Raw genomic sequence first — 19,412 nt, 5'->3', positions numbered from 1 at the left:
AAAGCTTAACAGTTGCCTGAGAAATGGAAAGAACTGAACTGAGGCTTCTGTTTCCCTAATGCAATTCACATTATGTCTTCTACATCTCAGGAGAGACAAGGCTCTTATCCACCTCTGCTGAAACTCAGCTTCAAGCAAAAAGATACATAGTGTTCTTGTCATAAATTGAGCCAAAAAAGAAGTGTCATAGCTCAGTATCCTGCTAGTGGTGACATTTGAGCCTGTGTTCTGCTCCATGGATGCCGTGTGGGGTTTTTTTTTTAATTATTTTTTAAAAATCAAGTTATTTTTGCCAAGTACCATTGGGGTCAATTTGTATTGACTTCAGCAGAGCAGGGACTCAGCACAACGTTCCCACAGGTCAAATTTTGCCCTTAAGAAAATAATGATCATTACAAAGTCCCTTTTCTGATCTGAATACTACTTAAAAGATAAAGGCATTTAAAAATTAAAATCTTTCTGTTTTTATCATGTTAACTGCTGGTTTCCTTTTTTATCTCTCTTACTATAAAACTAAGTTTATTGAGTCAGCTTTGTTTAATTAGTTCAATTTTACTTATTCAGCAGCATTGCTGGAGTTTTACTTTTCATATTAAAAGAGAAAACAAAAACTAAAGTAGAAAAAGGAATTATTCAGATGCTTATATTTGCTAAGGTAAAATGCTTCCAGAACTGAAATTTGGAGCAGAAAGTATGTAAGGATACTGATACTTAGCTAGCTAACTTAAATCTGTTCTTACTGAAGTGTCAGAGCTTCCATTAGCTTTATTGTGAATCAGGTTTACCCCACAAAGCATGTTGAGTGTTAATGCCTACATTAAGAAAAAAAAAAAAAAAAAGAAACTAAAGATAAAAAGCACTCACTTCCAGTAAACATTTGCAAAATTGTTTATCTGGCAAAAATATAGGTAGGGAGTTTCAAATAAATCTATGCATCTTCATTCAAGCTAGTGAGTGTGTGAAGACTACTCAAGGTCTTTCCCTCCTCTCCTTTCAACCAAACTCAGTGGCATCAAGAGCTGTCATCTTGTGTGGCATGATGACAGCCATGAGGTGCCTCAGCTCCTACCGTTCCATTCGGGTTGAGGCTGTCCCATACTAGCATAAAATAAAATTGCTGATTTGTATTAGTGAACCTTAGTAAGCCCCTGATTTTCAGTTACACCAAGCATCCAGCCTCAGAGACCATGTTCTGGTGTTCTGTGTTCTGGCCAGCGGTGTTTCAATATAAACAGTACTAAATCAATTTATCAGAAAATGCATTTTATTGCTAAAGAGAAATGTATGTCTGAAGAGCAGAACTTAAAAATTAATCCTAAATGGTCATGGTTTATGCCTAGAATAGAGTAGATGATAACTGTAAGGGTTATGCCCCTTACCACAAAAAATACATGTCACTAGTTATTTTCAGAGTTTTTTACAGTGCTCTGGTATATCTCTCTCTCCCAGACACATCACATCTACCTTTCTCTTTAGTATGCAAATGCAATTAAAAGCATTCAACAGATTGAGATGAATAAGCTAGTACAGTGTGCTGCTAGTAACTTATTTTTATTAACTGCAAGTATGTGGAAGTACCCTAAAGAGCAAAGAGATGCTGAAAAGTTGTAATAGATAAGAATCTACTGACTGCCTTTATGTAAAACAATAGATCTTGTGAATATTCCGCTTCCTCTCCAGGCAGTGAGCTAGTATGGTTAACCAAAATTGTTGAGTAATTGTTCTGTGGTTGAGAACAAAATGCTGAATTAAACTGTTCCCAGCACAATAATTGTGTGATTACAGCATTTATGTTGCTGGCCAAAAGAACAGTCATTAGGTTTGGAAGACTTACCAAAACCACAGGCACAGAAAAAAAAAATGCAAATCACATGTAAATTGTCCTCTATTACCTATAGTGGCTTAAAATTTGATCTAGGAGTATGGTATGTGTATAGTTAAAGGCAGTTAAGCCAGAAAAAATTATTAGACATTCAAGAACTACTTCAGACTAGGAAGAAAATACCCACAGATTATTTGTTGTCATTATGTTGTACTTTTCCCCCTCTTTGAGATTCTGCACTTCATATGTTATGTGTGTATTCTGCTTTGTGAAGGCTATTGTATTTTTCCCCACTGCATACCAATCAGATACTGTCTGGGAGTTGTAGGGTAGGTAGGACTCCTACACCTAACTGTGTTTTGTGCCAGACTGCTTCAAAGAGCAGTATACAGGGGAAACAGGCAGCAAATGTTTATCTGATTGCTGTAATCCACCAGTAAAATTAAAAACTGATTTATAATGATAGGTGGTCTTGTGAGGCAGACAGTTTTCTTCTCCAGTGCATGGTCCATATCTAGAAGCACCAAAGAAACAATTACATTTAGTCTTTACTTTTTTTTTTGTTTTCCTTTTGCTGTTTTTCCTCATATTTTCAGTAATAAAGGAAGAGGAGGAAAACAAGAACTGAAGGAGACAGCAAAGCAAAAAAAAGACAAAATGTTTAAGACAATGAAATTTTTTGTGTCTGCAATTCAGTGCAGTAACAAGCTGCAGGATTTGGATAGCTGGTTACCTGGCTGCATACAGAAATCAGATGATGAGATGTCCAAACTTTATCCCTATATCTAGAGTTAATTGTGCTTTAACTGTATTGCTGTCACCAAATTGTAGGCACGAGATGAGAGACTATCTTGAGTCCTATTCAAAAACTGTTCCCAAACAAAACTTGCAGAAAGCATTTTTGTGTGAGGATTTTCAAAACAAGGTAAAAAAAAGCGTCAGGACATGAATGCAGGAGTGGCTGTGTATCTATTTAAATAGGCTTTCATCTACAACTTGAATCCATTTCACTTTGAAAGACTAACTTTTGATGGTAAAAAGGAACTCTATTGAGGAACAATTCCACTGGCAAAAGGGACAGTCAGAAACAAGTCTGAACAGCTGAAAGATTGAAAAGAAGTCTCTATTGTGCATTTCCCTGGGCAGTAGTGAGAGGCTATCCAGTACGAGCAATGTGTTTTCCGCACAGGTTTCTACTAACGTTTGGTCTTAGTTTTTCTTACTGTTTGTTGATCATGTTTAAGTGCAGGGTGTTTTAAGATCACATAGATAGCAATAACACTAAAGAATAAGAATAAGATTAAGAATAATGAGAACATTATTAATAATAATGTCTTCAGGAAGGAATTCCATTGAGTTGTTATTGCAACTAGTGCTCTGAAACTTATGTCACTGGAGACCAGACATACACTGAAATATGTATCTGATTTAATAAGAAGAAAATTGGGAAAAAGAGGGGGCATTCAAAGGGTTTAATTAGTGGATTTAAGTGTAAGATTCTCTGAGCAGACCCAGTTTTGCCAAAGTCCACAGTGATCAAGTCATGAAGAATGAATGCTTCTTTCCCTGCATGGTATTAGATTTTATACCATATTATTAACTACATCCTCAAAGTTTCAGTTTGAAGAAAGCAAGCAGAAGTACAGACTTTCAGTGTGGAATTTGTTTTTGTGAATCCTTTATGTCTGTTTTTTTTTTGTCTTTCTAGATAGTATGATTTTAAGTGAATGACTTTGATAAGACTTTCATGTTTGTTTACGCTGTTGCACTATTCAGCAGCCGAATGGGTTTTGAATTTCTGCCCACTACATGATACTAAATAAAATAAGCCCTGTTTCTTGCCCCCCGCCTGCATGTTAAGATTGTTGTGTTTGTTTTAATTAAGGATATTCCACTTGTCAAAGAGATACTGAGTGAAAAATACATCTTGAAACCTTAGGGGTTTGTTTGAATGAATACTTCTTCCTCTCTATTTAGTACTATTACATTAGATCATATTGAGGAAATTGACACCAAAAAAACCCAAACCAAAACAAGAAATAGTTATTATAAGGCAGAATATCATGATCTCCTTGTCTTCTGTGTCACCTAATTTATAAAACCAAGATTTCTGCATTAAGGGTTAGGAAAGTAGAATTGTTTCATATCAGTTGATGCAACTTAAATGTTTTACTGTAATTATGTGTAGAATCATAACAAGCAGTGTGTCATGGGTGACTCATAATGAATGGCAGTGGAAGAGTTGAAAATACAAGGTCAGATTGTGGTGATAGAGCTGTTTAAGAGCATTAGATGGGGAGAGATCACTTCAGGAGCAGAGGAAAGCTTTAGGGAGCTATCACTTCCCAATACTGGTACTTACCACGCTTGCCATGGTAGGGATGAAAAGACCAGGATGAGAGATGGAATTGCCTTGCAAACCTTTCATTTTCCACTGAAGTACCACAGCACACTCACTTCCTTCGTATTTCATCCTCTCTTACTTTATGGTCCCTCAAGCAGTGTTTTAACAAATGGATGAGTACTATTCTTGATTCACAGCTTTTCTCCAGGAGTGCCTCAGGGTCATTATTTAAAAAGTTAGTCTTTTGAAGAAGGCAGTCCACTGTTAATGGTTTTGGCCTTAGATATTGATCTATTAATGAATTTGGACTTAACCATTGTGACAAAAATGAGATCATGGCACCTGCCTTCATTTATACACCATCTTATACAGTGGTTTCCATATTATTACTGTTCTGCCTTTTTCAGAAGTTAAACATTTCTTACTTTTAGAACAGTAGACAGGAAAAATACTACTGCAATTTACATATCAAAATGATTAGTTACTAGTGTTTGAATGTGTTACAGAAAAATCAACAATGGCTAAAATGGGAGGAGTAGCAGCAGACCTTAACACACAGATGCCTCTGAATAATTTTATATGACAAAAAATACCAGTCAGCCTTGCTTAAATATAATGTTATCAGCCTTTCTCTTGCCACCCGTTTCCTGATCTTCTGGGGAAAATGCACTAAAGAAAAGTGAATAGGTTAAAACCCTAAAAGATGCATCCATCTCAGTCTGCATAGCAGTAAGAACCACAATTAGAATAAATATATTTACCTAAGCTGCATTCTCAACCTGAAAACCGTGTTGGGCAGGGTAACAGCCAAGCATTTTATGGTCTTGTTTGCATGAAAACTTTCACAATAATGCTTTGATGTCAGGATGATTCCAAAGAGACCTCAGAGGAGCTGAAAATATACCTAGGTGGGGCATTTCTCCCAGCCCGGACAATTTATCTGTCAAAAAGGAGCCAGACTTGCTGCCTGTGATGGTGTGTAATGCTACAATTTATTTCTTTACCTGAATTGTTTTACTTCCAACATTCACAGAGAAGTTCTTGAAAAGTCAGTTTTGGATGATTCCTCTTCTCCCTCTCTCTCTACATCCCATTCCCAGTTGTTCTTACAGTCTACCCATTGATTAATAATGATAAGATTTGCAGAGTCAACCTTGTATATGTTTAAAAAAACCCTGTGCTCTTACAGGAAAAGTCCTCTGGATCATCTTCACTGTTATACCTGCCACTCTATTCAGTTTCAAACAGAAACAGCCCCCATTTAACACAGATCTGACACAGACTGTCCTGTTTGCTCTTCTCTGCTTCCTCTGCAGCAATAGTTAATACTAGACCTTCTTTCCAGAGCTCTTTTGACAGCACTCCTTGATACTGTTGCACAAAGACTTTTGATCTGGTAAAATGTGAGCATTTGGTATACCAAAGAAGTGACTTAGAAAAGAAAGTGGGCTGAGTTAGAAGCACACACAAAAACCTGACCACTTCACTCTCTTTAAAAAGAATGTGGGAAATCAGAAGGAAACAGTATACAGGTGACTTCTGGAGGGCTTATATGAACAATGGCAAAGGAAATATACTTATTTTTGTCTCTGATTCTTTATGACATACACAAAAAAAACCCTGTAGTTCATTTTAATTGGAATAACTGAACCAATATATAATAGATCAGCTAACTATACAAAACAGTACACGTGCAGCTCGAGAAATTATCCTACATGCTGTCTTTTAAAACACATCAGGAAATCTCACACCTGTTTTCTTTTCACTGACAAACGTTTTGCTGAATAGCTTACTGCTAGAATGCTCAGCACTGATCCAGACCTCATTGGGAAAAGCATTAACCAAGCATCTGGGAACTGCATGCTCTGTCATATGCTGTGAGGTAGCATCAGTCATTAATGTAAGTTCATAGATTTTCCAGTTTGAAGGGAGTGACTTTGCTGATTAACTCTTGCTACGTGAAAGTTATCTTAGGAGCAAGTCAGTGCTAGCCAGCAAAAACACAAATAGAGAACAATATACCATATAAACCAGCAGCTTTGACAGCTGCAGGTTTATGGCAGGTTTCCATTATAGTCCTGGCTTATTCTTCTAGGAGGAGTACTACTATTTAAACAAGGTGCCTAGGTGCTTGGAAGCTATGGCACAAGTGTTTGTGTGAATATTAAGTGAGGTGAAATAAGTCTGTTTGGCCCCAACGCTAGTCATCATACTTGAAAAGCCAGTTTTGTGTCCTCTTCTGGATTTAACCTCTTCATGAATCAAATGGCTCAATAAACCAAACAAGGGATCTTTTTCTTTTATAAAAAGGAAAGAGGAAATTATTTATTTGTTTTGATTAGAAAGGGCTTTTTTGAGAGTGCACTTCAGTCTGCCATTGTAGTTGTTACCTGAATTACAGTAGCTTGCTCTGGAAGTCCTGGTTATGCCAGAGGACCCTCCACACCTCGGTGTTATGTAGTCTGAAGTGACCATTCCTGCATGAACTCTGAGGCATTTAACTTTAAACAGTTGCATATTGAAATGAATCCCAGTTTATGTTCCTTTTATTTCAGGTAACCTATTTCTTTTCAGTTAGGCTATTTCTTCAAAAACCTTTGTGGCAGAACCACCCTGTAGATAGCATCCATGCCAAGTGTCACAAGCATGAAGACTTATTGTTACACGTCATCCCAAATGGAAATAATAGTCATCTTATTGCATTTCCCTCCTCTGTATGTTTTTTTTCTATACCAAACCAAATACAAAAGAAGTGTTCTAAAGCTCTTTATTTTAGTGACATAAATGAATAAGTAATTCTGCTTTTTCCTTTCAAAGTATGCAAGAGATGTTCCTTAATGCAAAAGGTCGTTTTGTCTTATGTCCTTCAGAGTGCTGCTGGAAGTGTTTGTCTCTTACCAGCACATTTTGTTCTTTAGTATGAAGAGGAGGAGGGAAGCCTTTGGAAGCAAGTTACTGACATGGAAACAGCTACTGTCTGTATTATTTGGCAGTTTAAGGCACTTTTCTGCACTTTAGTTAAAAAGGCTATGCATGTGTTCATTTAGTAGTACTTACAGGCTTCATGATGAGAGGAATTTGAGATGGATGCTGGTAGTGACACCTAGATTCTCTTGCAGGACTGAGCAAAGACAGAAAGTACTTAGCTTGGAAAGTCTTGCTTTTTAAAAAATGAAAAGTGTTTAGGTAATTCTCTGAGGTGCATTTCAGTTTTCCTGAAAGTTTGGTCCAGGTTGCATACATACTATTACCTGTTAAAGATTGTTTCCATATTCCATGAAACTAATAATTTTTTCCACACTGTCACTCCAAACAGAGCTCTGCTATGCTAATGGAGTTGTAATGGAAGAGTGAGGGTGTCTCCCTAAGTAGCCTTCTTTATTCTTCTTAAAAGGTTGCCACCATGAGCGCATGTTTTTCTACGATCAGTATCACTGTTTGCAAACAATTGTGAACAGTGAGATGCTGCTATTGAGTGAACTGAGGTGTTCAGGCAGAATGAATTAAGTGGCGGTATGAACTGTGTAAGCCTCCTATGCAGCAAAAGGAAGAATAGTATTTAGGGCCAAAATAATCCATTGCAGAATATTTTTGAGGTAGAGATTAGTAAGAAAAAACCTTCACAAAATCTTTGTCAGGATCCCCTATACCAGTATGTCTGGCAGAGGAATGAGCTGCTCCTCAGTAGTTAAAGGAAAGCTTTAGGTCAGAGCAAGGGGTAGAAAGGGTGTGCTGGCTGTCTTGTCAGTGTCTTCCTCTTTACATTTCTGCTTCTTGGCATCCACCTTCCTTTTCAAGTCTTCAGCACTCACTAAACACCCCATAAAAAACCACCTGAAACTCAGTAGGAGAGTGATCATTGCATTACCTGGATAGGCAAGGCTCTCTGCAGTATAGATTTAGGACACACTCATGTCAATTTAGATAATTCATGTAGGGAAGAGAATGAGGAGAACAACATTTTGTTTTCTTATTTTAAACATCACTGTAAGGGAAAATAGCAGATTGTAGTTATATGAGGACTTATATTTTTATTTCCCTTAAGATAGATGGGGGGGGGTGTGAGGAAGAGAGAAAGTGATGGCGAGCACATACACTAATTAAAGAATCCCATCCTTCAGCATGGTGTGCACCACCATGAGCCAAGTGTTTCTGGACGAAGGGGGACGGATGCAATTAAACATATAATTTTGAAGGATAGATTTGTATTACTGCATGTTAAATATACATTACATTGAGGCAGCTGAGAACCACTCAAATGAAAATAAAAGTTGGCCACAGTTTTACATGAAGAAGCCATGTAAGATCATGTCAGCAAAGATGCTCGTCCAGCTCTTGAAGAGCATCTTCTAAACCACTCAAGATTAAAGTACTGCTCCGAATTTTGTCAGTTTGTAGAGAAAGGAGTGTTGCTTTCAGCAGCCATTCTTATTCACACAGAGTAATGTGTTCCTCCATCACCAGTCCCATCCAAATTGATAGAATTGCTTCTGAAGAGCTACGGGTGCGTGGAAGATCAGTATTCACCCCTCAGGAGGAAGTGTTATATATGGATGCTGGGAAATATATTGAAATATTTACCTTGGAGAGAGAAAATCTTCTATAAAAGTTTATGCTAATAATTATGTAATGAGCAACTGTGGAAATTAAATTGGTGGAAGTATATAAAGATAAAACTAATAGCAGCTGCTATGTTAGAGGCTTAGATTTGTTGCAAGTATGGGCTTATGTTACTTGACAAATATTATAAGCCTGCAAGATTAAGCAAGAGTCATGTGAGACAGAAAATTGTGAACTTTTTAATTAAATACTGTCAGGATGCATGGGCATAAAGGACCAAAATAAGGTCAGGCATGCTATCCTGATTCTGGCATTTCCTACGTTCTTGAATGCCTAACTTTGCAACCTTAATGTTCACTGAAACTGTTTTGTCTTTTTAGCTATTTATATAGTGGCCCAAAGCACACGTTAAGTTTTACAGAAAATAGAGTAAAACTGTAGTTATCAAGTGTTTGGAATCTAAATTTATGTAAGTCACAGCAGGAGCTAGTAACAAACAGTAGGGGTGACTGTTAAAAGCATACTACTGCTTAGTGCTTAGGTACCTGTGGTAACCATAGTATGTTCCTAAAACTAGATAGGAGACCAAAATTTAGGTGGAAATACTACAATTACAATGAATCTAGGATTGCTGGGGATCTAGCTGTGGCTACACTGAATGCACATCTTTGTGCCATTGGATTTTTATGGTTGGGTCATAAAGGACCTGCACAGATTTGTGAAGATGCTGGCCCAGGCTTCAACAACTTGGATCAGTTCCAAGTTTACTCAGAAATTTCTTTTGCTAAGTCATTTAAGGGCAGATTTTTCAAAGGCACTCAAACAAATAAAATATTCAGTGAGACACTTCCCAAAATTGAAAACCTCTACACACAACTCTGGATGCTTCATTTTCTCACTGGGACAGTAGATACATGATTAGTCTCTTGTAATGTGCTTGTACTGTTTTTTTCATTGATAAGTTCTTTAGGGCTAGTACCCTTTTTGAATTTTCAGTGACAAGTATGAAGGGTCCCGGTTTTGCTTTGGGCTCTAGGTGAAACTTGGTGGCGATTTCCTCTGCTCCTAAAGTAGTTTAGCATTACAGATTACTCATTGCCCCCATTGTGAATTAGGGAACCTTTACTTTCTTGGCCTGTTTGAACTCCTGTGTATCAGCTTCCTAAAGAGGGGTATTTCTCATAAACTAAATGTCAGGTGGTGGGGTTTTACTTCCTTTATTGCATCTCAGGCTTCCCTCTTGCCCCAAATTATTTGTCAAAGATACGTGAAAGTGTGAATTCCATGACTACTGAATTGAATTGAATTGTATAGAATATTAAAGCTCTCATGACATAAATTCATTTATTTGTTATTTTATATATGTCATATGCTTTTTCTGTGCATACTATGCCTTTACAGTTTGTCATGCAGTACAAGAGAATTCTGGTTAATTTCATACAGGGTAACAGCATGCAAATTAAAAGAAAGATCAGGGAGCTAACTGTGTGTTCAGTTAACATTGTGACAATAGTGAAAAACAGGCCCTTAGAAGATTGTATCGTTATCATCCAAAGTAATATCCTAAAGTAGGTAAGAAGTTACAAGGGTAAATTATAGCCTGTTAAATCTATTGGGAATTTTGTGAGGATCTAAACTACAATCTTTACCTTCAGGTAATTAGAACTAAGAAGTACTCACATAGAGAAATTGGCAAGTGGAGAATATTGACAGTTATATATATGCATTTTTAGGTTGTTAAACATGTATTTCTTTTTATGGACATATACATATCCAGTAGCAGAACAAATTGAAAGGCCTGAAAAACAGCTCTGATTTTCAGTTCATTATGTTCAAATTGGAAGTGCAATATTAATGAGTTATGATTAAGATAACATTGGAAAGCATGTAAACTTTATAACAAAAAAAAATAGTGAGAGATGTGATGTAGTAATAGCTTTTTTTAAAAAACAGAATAAAGTACCCTTCATGTAAAACTCATAAGGAGGGTCTGTATTCTACTCCACTTGAAACAGTTGTATCCTAGCAATTCTGGGTAATAATAATAAACATTTAAAAGTTAAGATGTAATAGTTAAAGGAGCCATAAAAATGAGGAGTCCATAATTTGTATGGTATCATGTCAGGTAATGGTATTAAAATAAACTAATGTTTGCACTTCCATGTATTTGGGACAAAACGAAGTGTAGCTGTTTGATTGGTGCTACATACATTCCATCCTGGAATGAAAATGACATTGTTTTGACTGCGTTATTTCTGTATCCATGCAAACCATCCTCATCACTCTATAGTTCTTACCACTTTAATGCAACCAGGGTTGTGTTGTGTCATTTGAAATTAGTGGGTATAAGGCCCCTTGGAGAGATAAAGAGAAGCAGTGATTTGAAAAAATGAAATGCAGCAGTCAGATTTAAGAAGAAAGGGCATTTTCCTGGTAAATGTTTTCCTAAATGGGAATTTTTCAATGTGGTGTTTTGCTCGTGTATTTGGCAGTCACTTGGAATCAAGTGCAGACTTGTGCTACATTGTGGGCTTGGCAATGACAACTGTGTGTGTGTGTGGTGCTTTAGTTATATTAGCCCTGGAGGCAGAGTTAACACTTGCAGTGGGACAAGAGTATTTGCAGTCATCAGAGAACTTTGCAGTCAGCTTCAATAACATCACTCCATTTTTTTCACTTTTTTTTAACATTTTATTTGGCAGCAAACCTCTTAGTAGAACCATCTGTCTTTCTATTAGTGTTTTTGAGTCCTGTTTTGAAGCTTCTTTGCTTGGCAAAGTCACTTTCATCCTTGGAAACCATTTAAAAAAAAAAAGTTCTGTGGCTTTTTGCCGAAGAAGAGTACTATGCAAAAATTCCACATGGCTGTTCATTTTTGTTCTAAAAGAATACAGTTACTTTGTCTTTGTTTTAAAAAGAAACAAAAACGGAAGAAAAAATACAAATCCCCAAACAAAACAAACAAAAAATAACATATGAAGAAAAGGCAGCTGTTGGGCAGTTCTGGGGTGACAGAGTGGAGACAGAGAAGAAATCACATTTTACATGTTAGGTTTTTTTCTCAAGCAATCCAGTTAAAAGTATCTCTTCTGGTTAACAGGATCAGAATAGCAAGAAGACTACTGAAGTAACAACAAATGGATCAAATTAGTTCCGTGAGCAGAGCTCCATCAACTCTAGCTTCAGTCCCAACCTTAATCTCTCAGTGCAAGAATTTCCATCAGCAGTGCTCCTCATCTCCATCTTTGCCTTTGGTTTCAAACTGTGAAGATGCAGTCAGCACACATACAGGTGTTGACAGGTCCTGGCATAAATGAAGAAATTACCTTCCCAAAGTTCATATCACTCTTCTGCTTTGTGCCTTGTGAACCAAGACATCTCCTAGATCCTCAGGAAATTAAATTAAAAGAAAATTAAGTCAAGATGCTGTGGTCTGACCTGTGGCAACCGAGGAGCTGGCACAGGTTCTCTTTTGCCAGTTCTGCTATGCAGGCAGTAATGAAGGGAGTGACATCTTCTTATTCCTCTGGCCAGAAAAGGTTATCAGCTCTCTAATTGTCCTTGTTTCTTAAGGCTACAGATGGCAAACTAAATTTTAGTCTTTAATAATGTATCTGTATCTGCAATGCCTTAACTTTACAGTGCCATTAAAAATCTAGATGACCGCTCTTAAAAAATGAGTCAGTTTCCCTTTACTGACTGATCTGGTCAGTACAATGTGTTTTTTTAATTAAAACCCACCATTTAATGTTTTAATCAAACTTTTAATCCAATGTTTTAAACTTTTCATTTCTCATATGTGTGAAATACAAAGATGGCGTTTATTTCTAGTAATTAAAAACTCTGACAGGACTAGGTAAAAGCAATAATACTAGATGTTGTGCCATGGCCAACTTCCAGTTTTGATGACTAATTTCTGCATGTCTTAAGTCCCCTGCAGTATCCACTTACAATATAATATTTTCCATTTCCTGACTTGCATGGTTGTGTACAGTTGCAGTGCAAAGTTGAGCAGCTAACACTTCAGATATAGCTGTGTTTTGTTGGTGAATAAAGTGTCTCAGCCTTTTTTCTTACCATGCCAGAAACTTTATTACCACATGTACAAATAAGTGCATATGTATGGGCAGAAAAAATAGTACTGACTGTGCTGGACACTACTTACGTGTGTATTTGTATTTCTGTGTGTGTATTTTTGTGTTTGGGCTCAGTCAAGGTGAAGGCTGGGTTAGAGATATTGTTACACAGTGCAATGAAAAAGAAAAACCCACCCTGCCATCAAAAAGGAGTGAGGCCTTATGGACTGTGGGGGAAATAATTAATTGGGGTACAAGTATGCATTGGTGGAATATTTTGATTTATTTTGGATTGAGGTAATTCATACAAAGAGATATTAAGTGGTAATTAAGATGAGGCTGAATAGTTGATGCTACTGGAACACCATCCCATTATGGAGAAGCTTACTCAAACCTAACCTATCAGATCAGAAGTAAAAGAGAGCATGTAGGCAGTCGTATTCCCAAAAAAAATTCCACGTTTGATTTTCCCTCTCCTGTTCAGCAGGTCCAGGGTCAGCTGCCTCCATTAATGATTCCCGTATTCCCTCCAGACCAACGAACCCTAGCAGCAGCTGCACAACAAGGATTCCTTCTTCCTCCTGGTTTCAGCTACAAAGCGGGATGCAGTAAGTCCTGTAGATTTTTTTTTTTTAGCCGAAAGTGGGTATAGGGCACAATTTCATGCCAACCTGCATAAAAGTACCACCTCTCTCACCAGATGGACAAAGCCATTAACTTGCACAGATAAGTGCAAAATAGGGAATTAGTCGGTATAATTTGAGAAAAGATTGTCAGAGATGAAATACGTGTTTCAACGTCACAGCAAAACATTTCACACAACAAGTAGATTTGTACACCTTCTTTCTGACAGATCTTTTTGACAAGTGAACATGCTCATGGCCGCACGTACATACATACATCTGAAGAGAAGCTGTTTGAAACTTCCCATTATATTTCAACACTGTTGTAAGAAAATACGTTTTTTTCCTGAAGCAGCCTGCTTACTATTTGTGAACTGAGGGCCTATTCTAGTCTCTTTCTTCACACAGAACTCACATTAATCTCAACAGGGATTCTGCACAGAGATCAAAGATAGCATATGCCTTTCAATTTGATGGAGTAACATAAACTATGAGTATATTTATGAGAGCATAACACTAAAAAATATAGCATCTACATTTCTAATCTTTGAAAGATTCATATTGTTCTCCATACTCCTCAGATTTGTTTATTTTTAAAATTTTATTTAAGTCTTCTATAGGATTTAGTGTTCCTGTCAACAGGATGATAATAAGTACAAGTTAAAGAATAACTGAGGAACTCCATTTCCATGAATAGATTTTTCTAAAGCAGGAATTTCATAGACTTCTTTTCATACATTTGTGCTTGTATAACTCTTCTGACATCAGTTTCCTACTGAGTTATCTAGGACTTGTTTGTTGTACTGGTCTCTTGTTTGTCTCTAGCATGGGTGTTTAGCTTTATTGTTTCCACATCAGTGTATCCATCTGTGTCATTGAGTAACTCATGAATTCATTGGTTGTTTTGAGTTACTCAGGTCTTGCCACAGTGGCAGTTTCACAAAGTTAGAACATAAAAAGATTCTTTTAGTTAAACTGCCTTGGCCAACAATTTCAGATTTCTTTCAGTTTCTGTAACATTGTAGGTACAGTGCTTGAAAGCAAACTTGGGTCTCTTTGGCCACTAATCCCTTTTCCTAATATTGTGCAGACTGGAACCACTACTGAAAAATACTGTTGAAAAGACTTTATGCCCCTCAGCAGCTGAGGTATCAAAGCATGGGCTCATTCAGTTCTTCCAGTGCTTTCACACTCGGTCTCTCTCAAATGGGAGTAGTAGTGATTCATGTTACAGAATGTTTAACTGAAAGCCACACTGAATATGAATTCTGCCATAACTGTAGGCCTGGAAAAGGTCAGGAAAGCACCCTGTTAGATATATCTGGCAGATTAAATTAGTTCCACATTAATTAAGTCTGTTTTGGATAGTAAGAGTTGAGGTTGTTTTTTCTCCTTTTTATTGCGTGAACGTTAGCTGTAAGACAGTCCTATAGTTCCTCACATCCCTCAAGTACATATGACATGGCATGTTTGTGAAACTTTGAAAATGAAAATGAAAAAATAGCAAAGTTGCTGCTGCTCCTGGCACTAAGGCTTGGAAATTACAGCATGCCAAGGTCTAGGGCTGAGCAGAAGCCAGTGGAAAAAGACAGCTCTGTGTTTGGTGATTCCCTGGCATGTTTGACTGAATTTGACTGAGAAGCTGAGAAAAAAGTAGTCCAATGGATTTTTTCTTTTTACTTACAGTTTAGTGTAAACAAAAACCCATATATGGATTTTGCTACACCTAGAAAACTTGTAGCGATCAAAAACATTGCTGCCTTAAAACTGTAACATTCACCTCTAATGTTTTTGACAGGCCATTAAAGCACATTTCTCCCACTTCCCTGCTTGCCCTTGTATGCACCCGTCCTCTTGGCAAAGATGTCGTCCATTGTAAGCCAAAGAGCTTTGAATAAAATTTTCTAAAGCACCTGAGTGGTGTAGGAGACTCAATCTTCACTTGGAAGATTTAGACAGGGGCACTAGGATCTATGTCTCAGGGGTGTTTAGCACATCTTTGAACTGTAAACTTTAGTAACAGTCACTTGAGCTAGCTCGAACTGAGCTCAAGTGGGTACCAGTACAGCACTGCTACACAGGATGTGCAGCAGATTAATTTGCTCAGCTTCTCAGCATATTAAATGCTTAACTTTCACAGAGCTTGCTTTTGAATCCGAGGCCTTCCTGTGAGTGTCTGAAGATCCTACTACCAGCATCTTTACCTGACTGCTACCATATGTTTTAAATTTGACTTATGTAACTTACGAAAAATCAAATCTCACTTGTACATCTTCCTGAGCCTTTTGGAAAACCCTGCCTTTTTTCTGGACTGGTGAATTTTCAGAATTATTTTGGCTGATTGACAGGAAGTCCCTAGTGATGATTCTGTTATTTATTAGCATTAACAACCTACACGTAGGAACAATAAAAATCTCCATGGGATGATTGAGCTCCATTCACAAATAACCAAAGAACTATGAAGGTTTTCACATGCTGTTTCTCAGTGAAAGAGAAATTTAAAAATCTGGGAGAGAAGGTAGAGGGAATTGTTGTGACAACCAATATTTCTATAGCTAATACCGAGAACCTTGATTAGGTGGCTGGTTGGGGACATCTTCAAAGGGGCATTTATACTGTTATCTGCCCTGCCCCTTTGAAAAGTGGGATCTCTAAAAGGGTATCTCAAATTCAGCAGCATGTCCTCTAAACCACTGCAGGACTCTAGTCAGTCGTGCTGTTGGTTACACGTCGTGACTCGGTTTTTCACTGGTTCTGTCTGCAGGGCAACTAGCTGAACAGGGAACTGCCTCCCATTGCTCATCACTGTGCCTCTACCTTCTGACATAATGGCCAAGCTTCTTTGTTAAGCGCTCCTTAACTTGCCTCTGTCCAGGCTGGGATAACAAGGACTGTCTGTTAAAATTGCTTAAATGGAGCTGGCTTATTTTTAATGGAAACATGTTGGGAAGTGATCAAACAAGCAGCTTGGTTTCAATGGTAACCTTTACAGGGGGCTGTGGTTGAAGGTAGTGTCCTCTTCAGCGCAGCTGCAGCAGAAAGAGAATACATCATCAGGCCTTGAGGTCAGTGAATGAGAAAAAAATATTAATACCTTTTATTCAGCTTAGATAATGCAACCAAACTAACTTAGTCAATGCTTTCTGATTCACTTGTCCGTGTCAGAGCAACAGAGGGTCAAATTTATGTTTCCCAGTGTTTTCAGAGAGTATATGTGATCTGTCATTGGAAACAAAGAGGTTTCTCTGCTTGGGTTCATACTTCATTGGAAACATTATAGGTGGCTGAAATGCTCAAAAGAATACAAAATATCAATCTCTAATATGTGCAGAGTGAATTCTTCACTTACACTTCTCCAAATATGTTGCAAAATTGGGTGAATACAGAGAAGAGAGGGGTAAATATTTTCTCCATGATCACATGGCAGACCATGGGCTATGACTTCTAGTTCAACACAGTAATTTCCTTTTCTTTCTTTTTCTCCATAGCAAATCATGCTTGGGAGTGGCTTGGTTTTGAATTTTGTTTTGTTTTTTAAACAGATGGTTTGCATTGCATAAGGGACAATTTACACAAGTTGACACTTCCCCTTTTTTTCTCTATGGCATATTGTGTGGTGGTAATGTTGGCAGAGAAAAAGAAAGGAATTTCTATCAGGATTACATTTCTAATTGAGAAAAGGATTAATAATCTGTGGTTCCAGTTGATTTTTAACCTCCATACTTAGATATGATTGCATGATGTGTAAAATATTTAATATTATTATTTACAACCAAAGCATTTTTTTATATGAGAAAAGTAAGTTGGCAGTATGTGCTAGACTATATGGTCTATGATTAGCAAAAAAAAATACTGGTTACCTACTTATTTGGTACATACCTGGTTATCCATTTACTATGTGCTATTTGAAATGTAAGTCTTACTTTTGATTTTTATGCTAACTTCCTTATATGTGTTTTACTATATACATCATATATAATATTTATATAGAGGTACAAAGGTCTCTTTATGAAGAGTTGATGTTTCAAAGTAGGGTGTTAACTAAGTGACCTGTGGCATAAGTGGGTGTTAGGAGTTAACTCCAGTACCCTAAGTTTATGAATTGGCTTTAGCAGCAGGTGAGCTCCTTCCATTTCAGCTGATGTTGAAACCAAACAGAGCCTGATTACTGCACTTGCCAAACTCTGGCAAAGCTGCTCCCACCCTGGGGCTGTGCATATGGGCCCAGGTAATTTAACCATTCTATTATTGTCAGCCAGCATTCCTTGACCCTATCATTTGATCCTACTTCTATTACTGGTTCAGCTTTACTTGTGATACTTGCCAGATAATATACATGACTCCCAGCATTTTAGCAATGGTGAGTAAAATGTCAGCTCTGCTGAGGTCTGAGGAACTGCTGCTGTTGACTTCACTGAAGTCAGATTTCACAACAGATGAGAACAGATCTGCTAGGGCCACTCTTAGAAATAATGAGAGTTTATTTAGAAGTAACTAATACTAGTGAAGTGCTTTTAAGTTATAGAAACAGCTTAAGTGATAGAATGTAAGTTTAGTATTAGGGCCTTTGAAAATTGCATAGTTCCACCTCAGAGGAGGCTGCTCTTTAGGCATAGCTACTGTGATCCTTTTACTAATGCACATATGTCTGGATTCATATGTGGAATATTAAGGCATGATTGTCTCTCCTGTGTAAGATACAATAAAGGGAAGATTGCGGAAAGCAAAAGGGGCTTCTTCTGGGGAGCTGTTTACAGAAAAGACCGAAAGGGTTAGGCTGAGAACAGTGGTAAATTTGGTATTCAGCAACTGTAAGGAGCAGAATGCAGCAGGTCAGAATGCTTCCCTATGCTTCCTCTGGTTCTGCATTTGCAGCACAGTTGGCAATTAGCTGTCCAGTAAAAGACACAGAATAGCCCAAACTGTGTAAAGGAGATAGGCCTTCCCCAGCTCATGGTGCTAAGCAAGATTAATTTTGGAAACTGCACTCCATTGCTTCTTAAAGCATTTGATGAATGCGATAAAAAGGAAGTGAAATGTTGACTAGCCACTGATGGCAGTGTGGTATGTTGTATCAGTCCTGAGGGTTTTCACTATGATTAAGGCTGTCAAATGCCAGGTAGTTTCTTCTCTGAAGGATGGAGAGCAACATACTTAATTTTCTTAACTGAGGTGTGCAAGAAATTGAATTCTATGGAGATTTTTCAGATTTGTTTTCTCAGGAACCAATAGTTACGGAGTCTGTATTTCTTGAAGTGGGATCTACCCCAAATATATTCTCCAGGTTATTCTCAAATTCTCAGGAAGGCTATTGGGGAGCCTTTTATGTAGCTGATACCTATGTTCTTTTTATGGAACTATGCCAAATTTTGGAAACAGGAATTGTTTTTCTTTGCCCATTCCTCCTCTCCCCTGTGGATAATTTGTTGTAACAAATCATATTGTGTTACCAGTCAGATGTCATCAACATGAGGTTTTCTGAAAGTGCTTTAATCACTATTTCAACCATATCCAATTAGGGGGGAAAAAATCTGAATATACAATAGATACATTGTATGTGTCTTACATATCAGCTCATTGCTGCTGGAAGTGTTCTAAATAAAATAATGCACACAAAGTTATTGATGAAGAATCTAATTACCTTTTAAAATTAGCAAAAGTGTGAGATGAACAAGCTAAGCCTAATAAAATTAAAATATGCTGAATTTACTATTCATCTGTATTCTGAACAATAATTCCAATGTCCGATAAAATGAGACTCTCAGTTAATTGGTTCCTCATACAGTACAATAAAATTAATGTTTAGGAGTTAAATACCATAAACTTCCTCAGGGAAATTTGCTGATGTATCTCTGGTTTTTAGTCAGTCACATGTTTCATTGTTTAATGAAGTATCATGTGGACTGTCTTATAATTTTTCTTGTGCTCAGTGTCCATGTGTCTGGCTTCTAAAGAGACTGAACACTAATTTCTGATTTAACTGTGTC

General features: G+C 37.3%; 1 protein-coding gene across 8 annotated transcripts in view; it reads left to right on the top strand.

Annotated features, from left to right (window-relative positions):
* Nucleotides 1-19,412, top strand: part of SOX5 (SRY-box transcription factor 5) — a 631,122-nt gene that overhangs the window by 516,470 nt on the left and 95,240 nt on the right. For all 8 annotated transcript variants that reach the window (XM_051632715.1, XM_051632706.1, XM_051632698.1 and 5 more), the window contains one exon: nucleotides 13,290-13,410. In XM_051632715.1, coding sequence (XP_051488675.1) covers nucleotides 13,290-13,410 — 121 coding nt within the window. The remainder of the gene's footprint in view (nucleotides 1-13,289; nucleotides 13,411-19,412) is intronic.

The sequence above is a fragment of the Apus apus genome, chromosome 1 (assembly GCF_020740795.1).
Source record: "Apus apus isolate bApuApu2 chromosome 1, bApuApu2.pri.cur, whole genome shotgun sequence".
NCBI classification, from domain to species: Eukaryota; Metazoa; Chordata; class Aves; order Apodiformes; family Apodidae; genus Apus; species Apus apus.
This window is presented reverse-complemented; position numbering and strand designations above follow the sequence as displayed.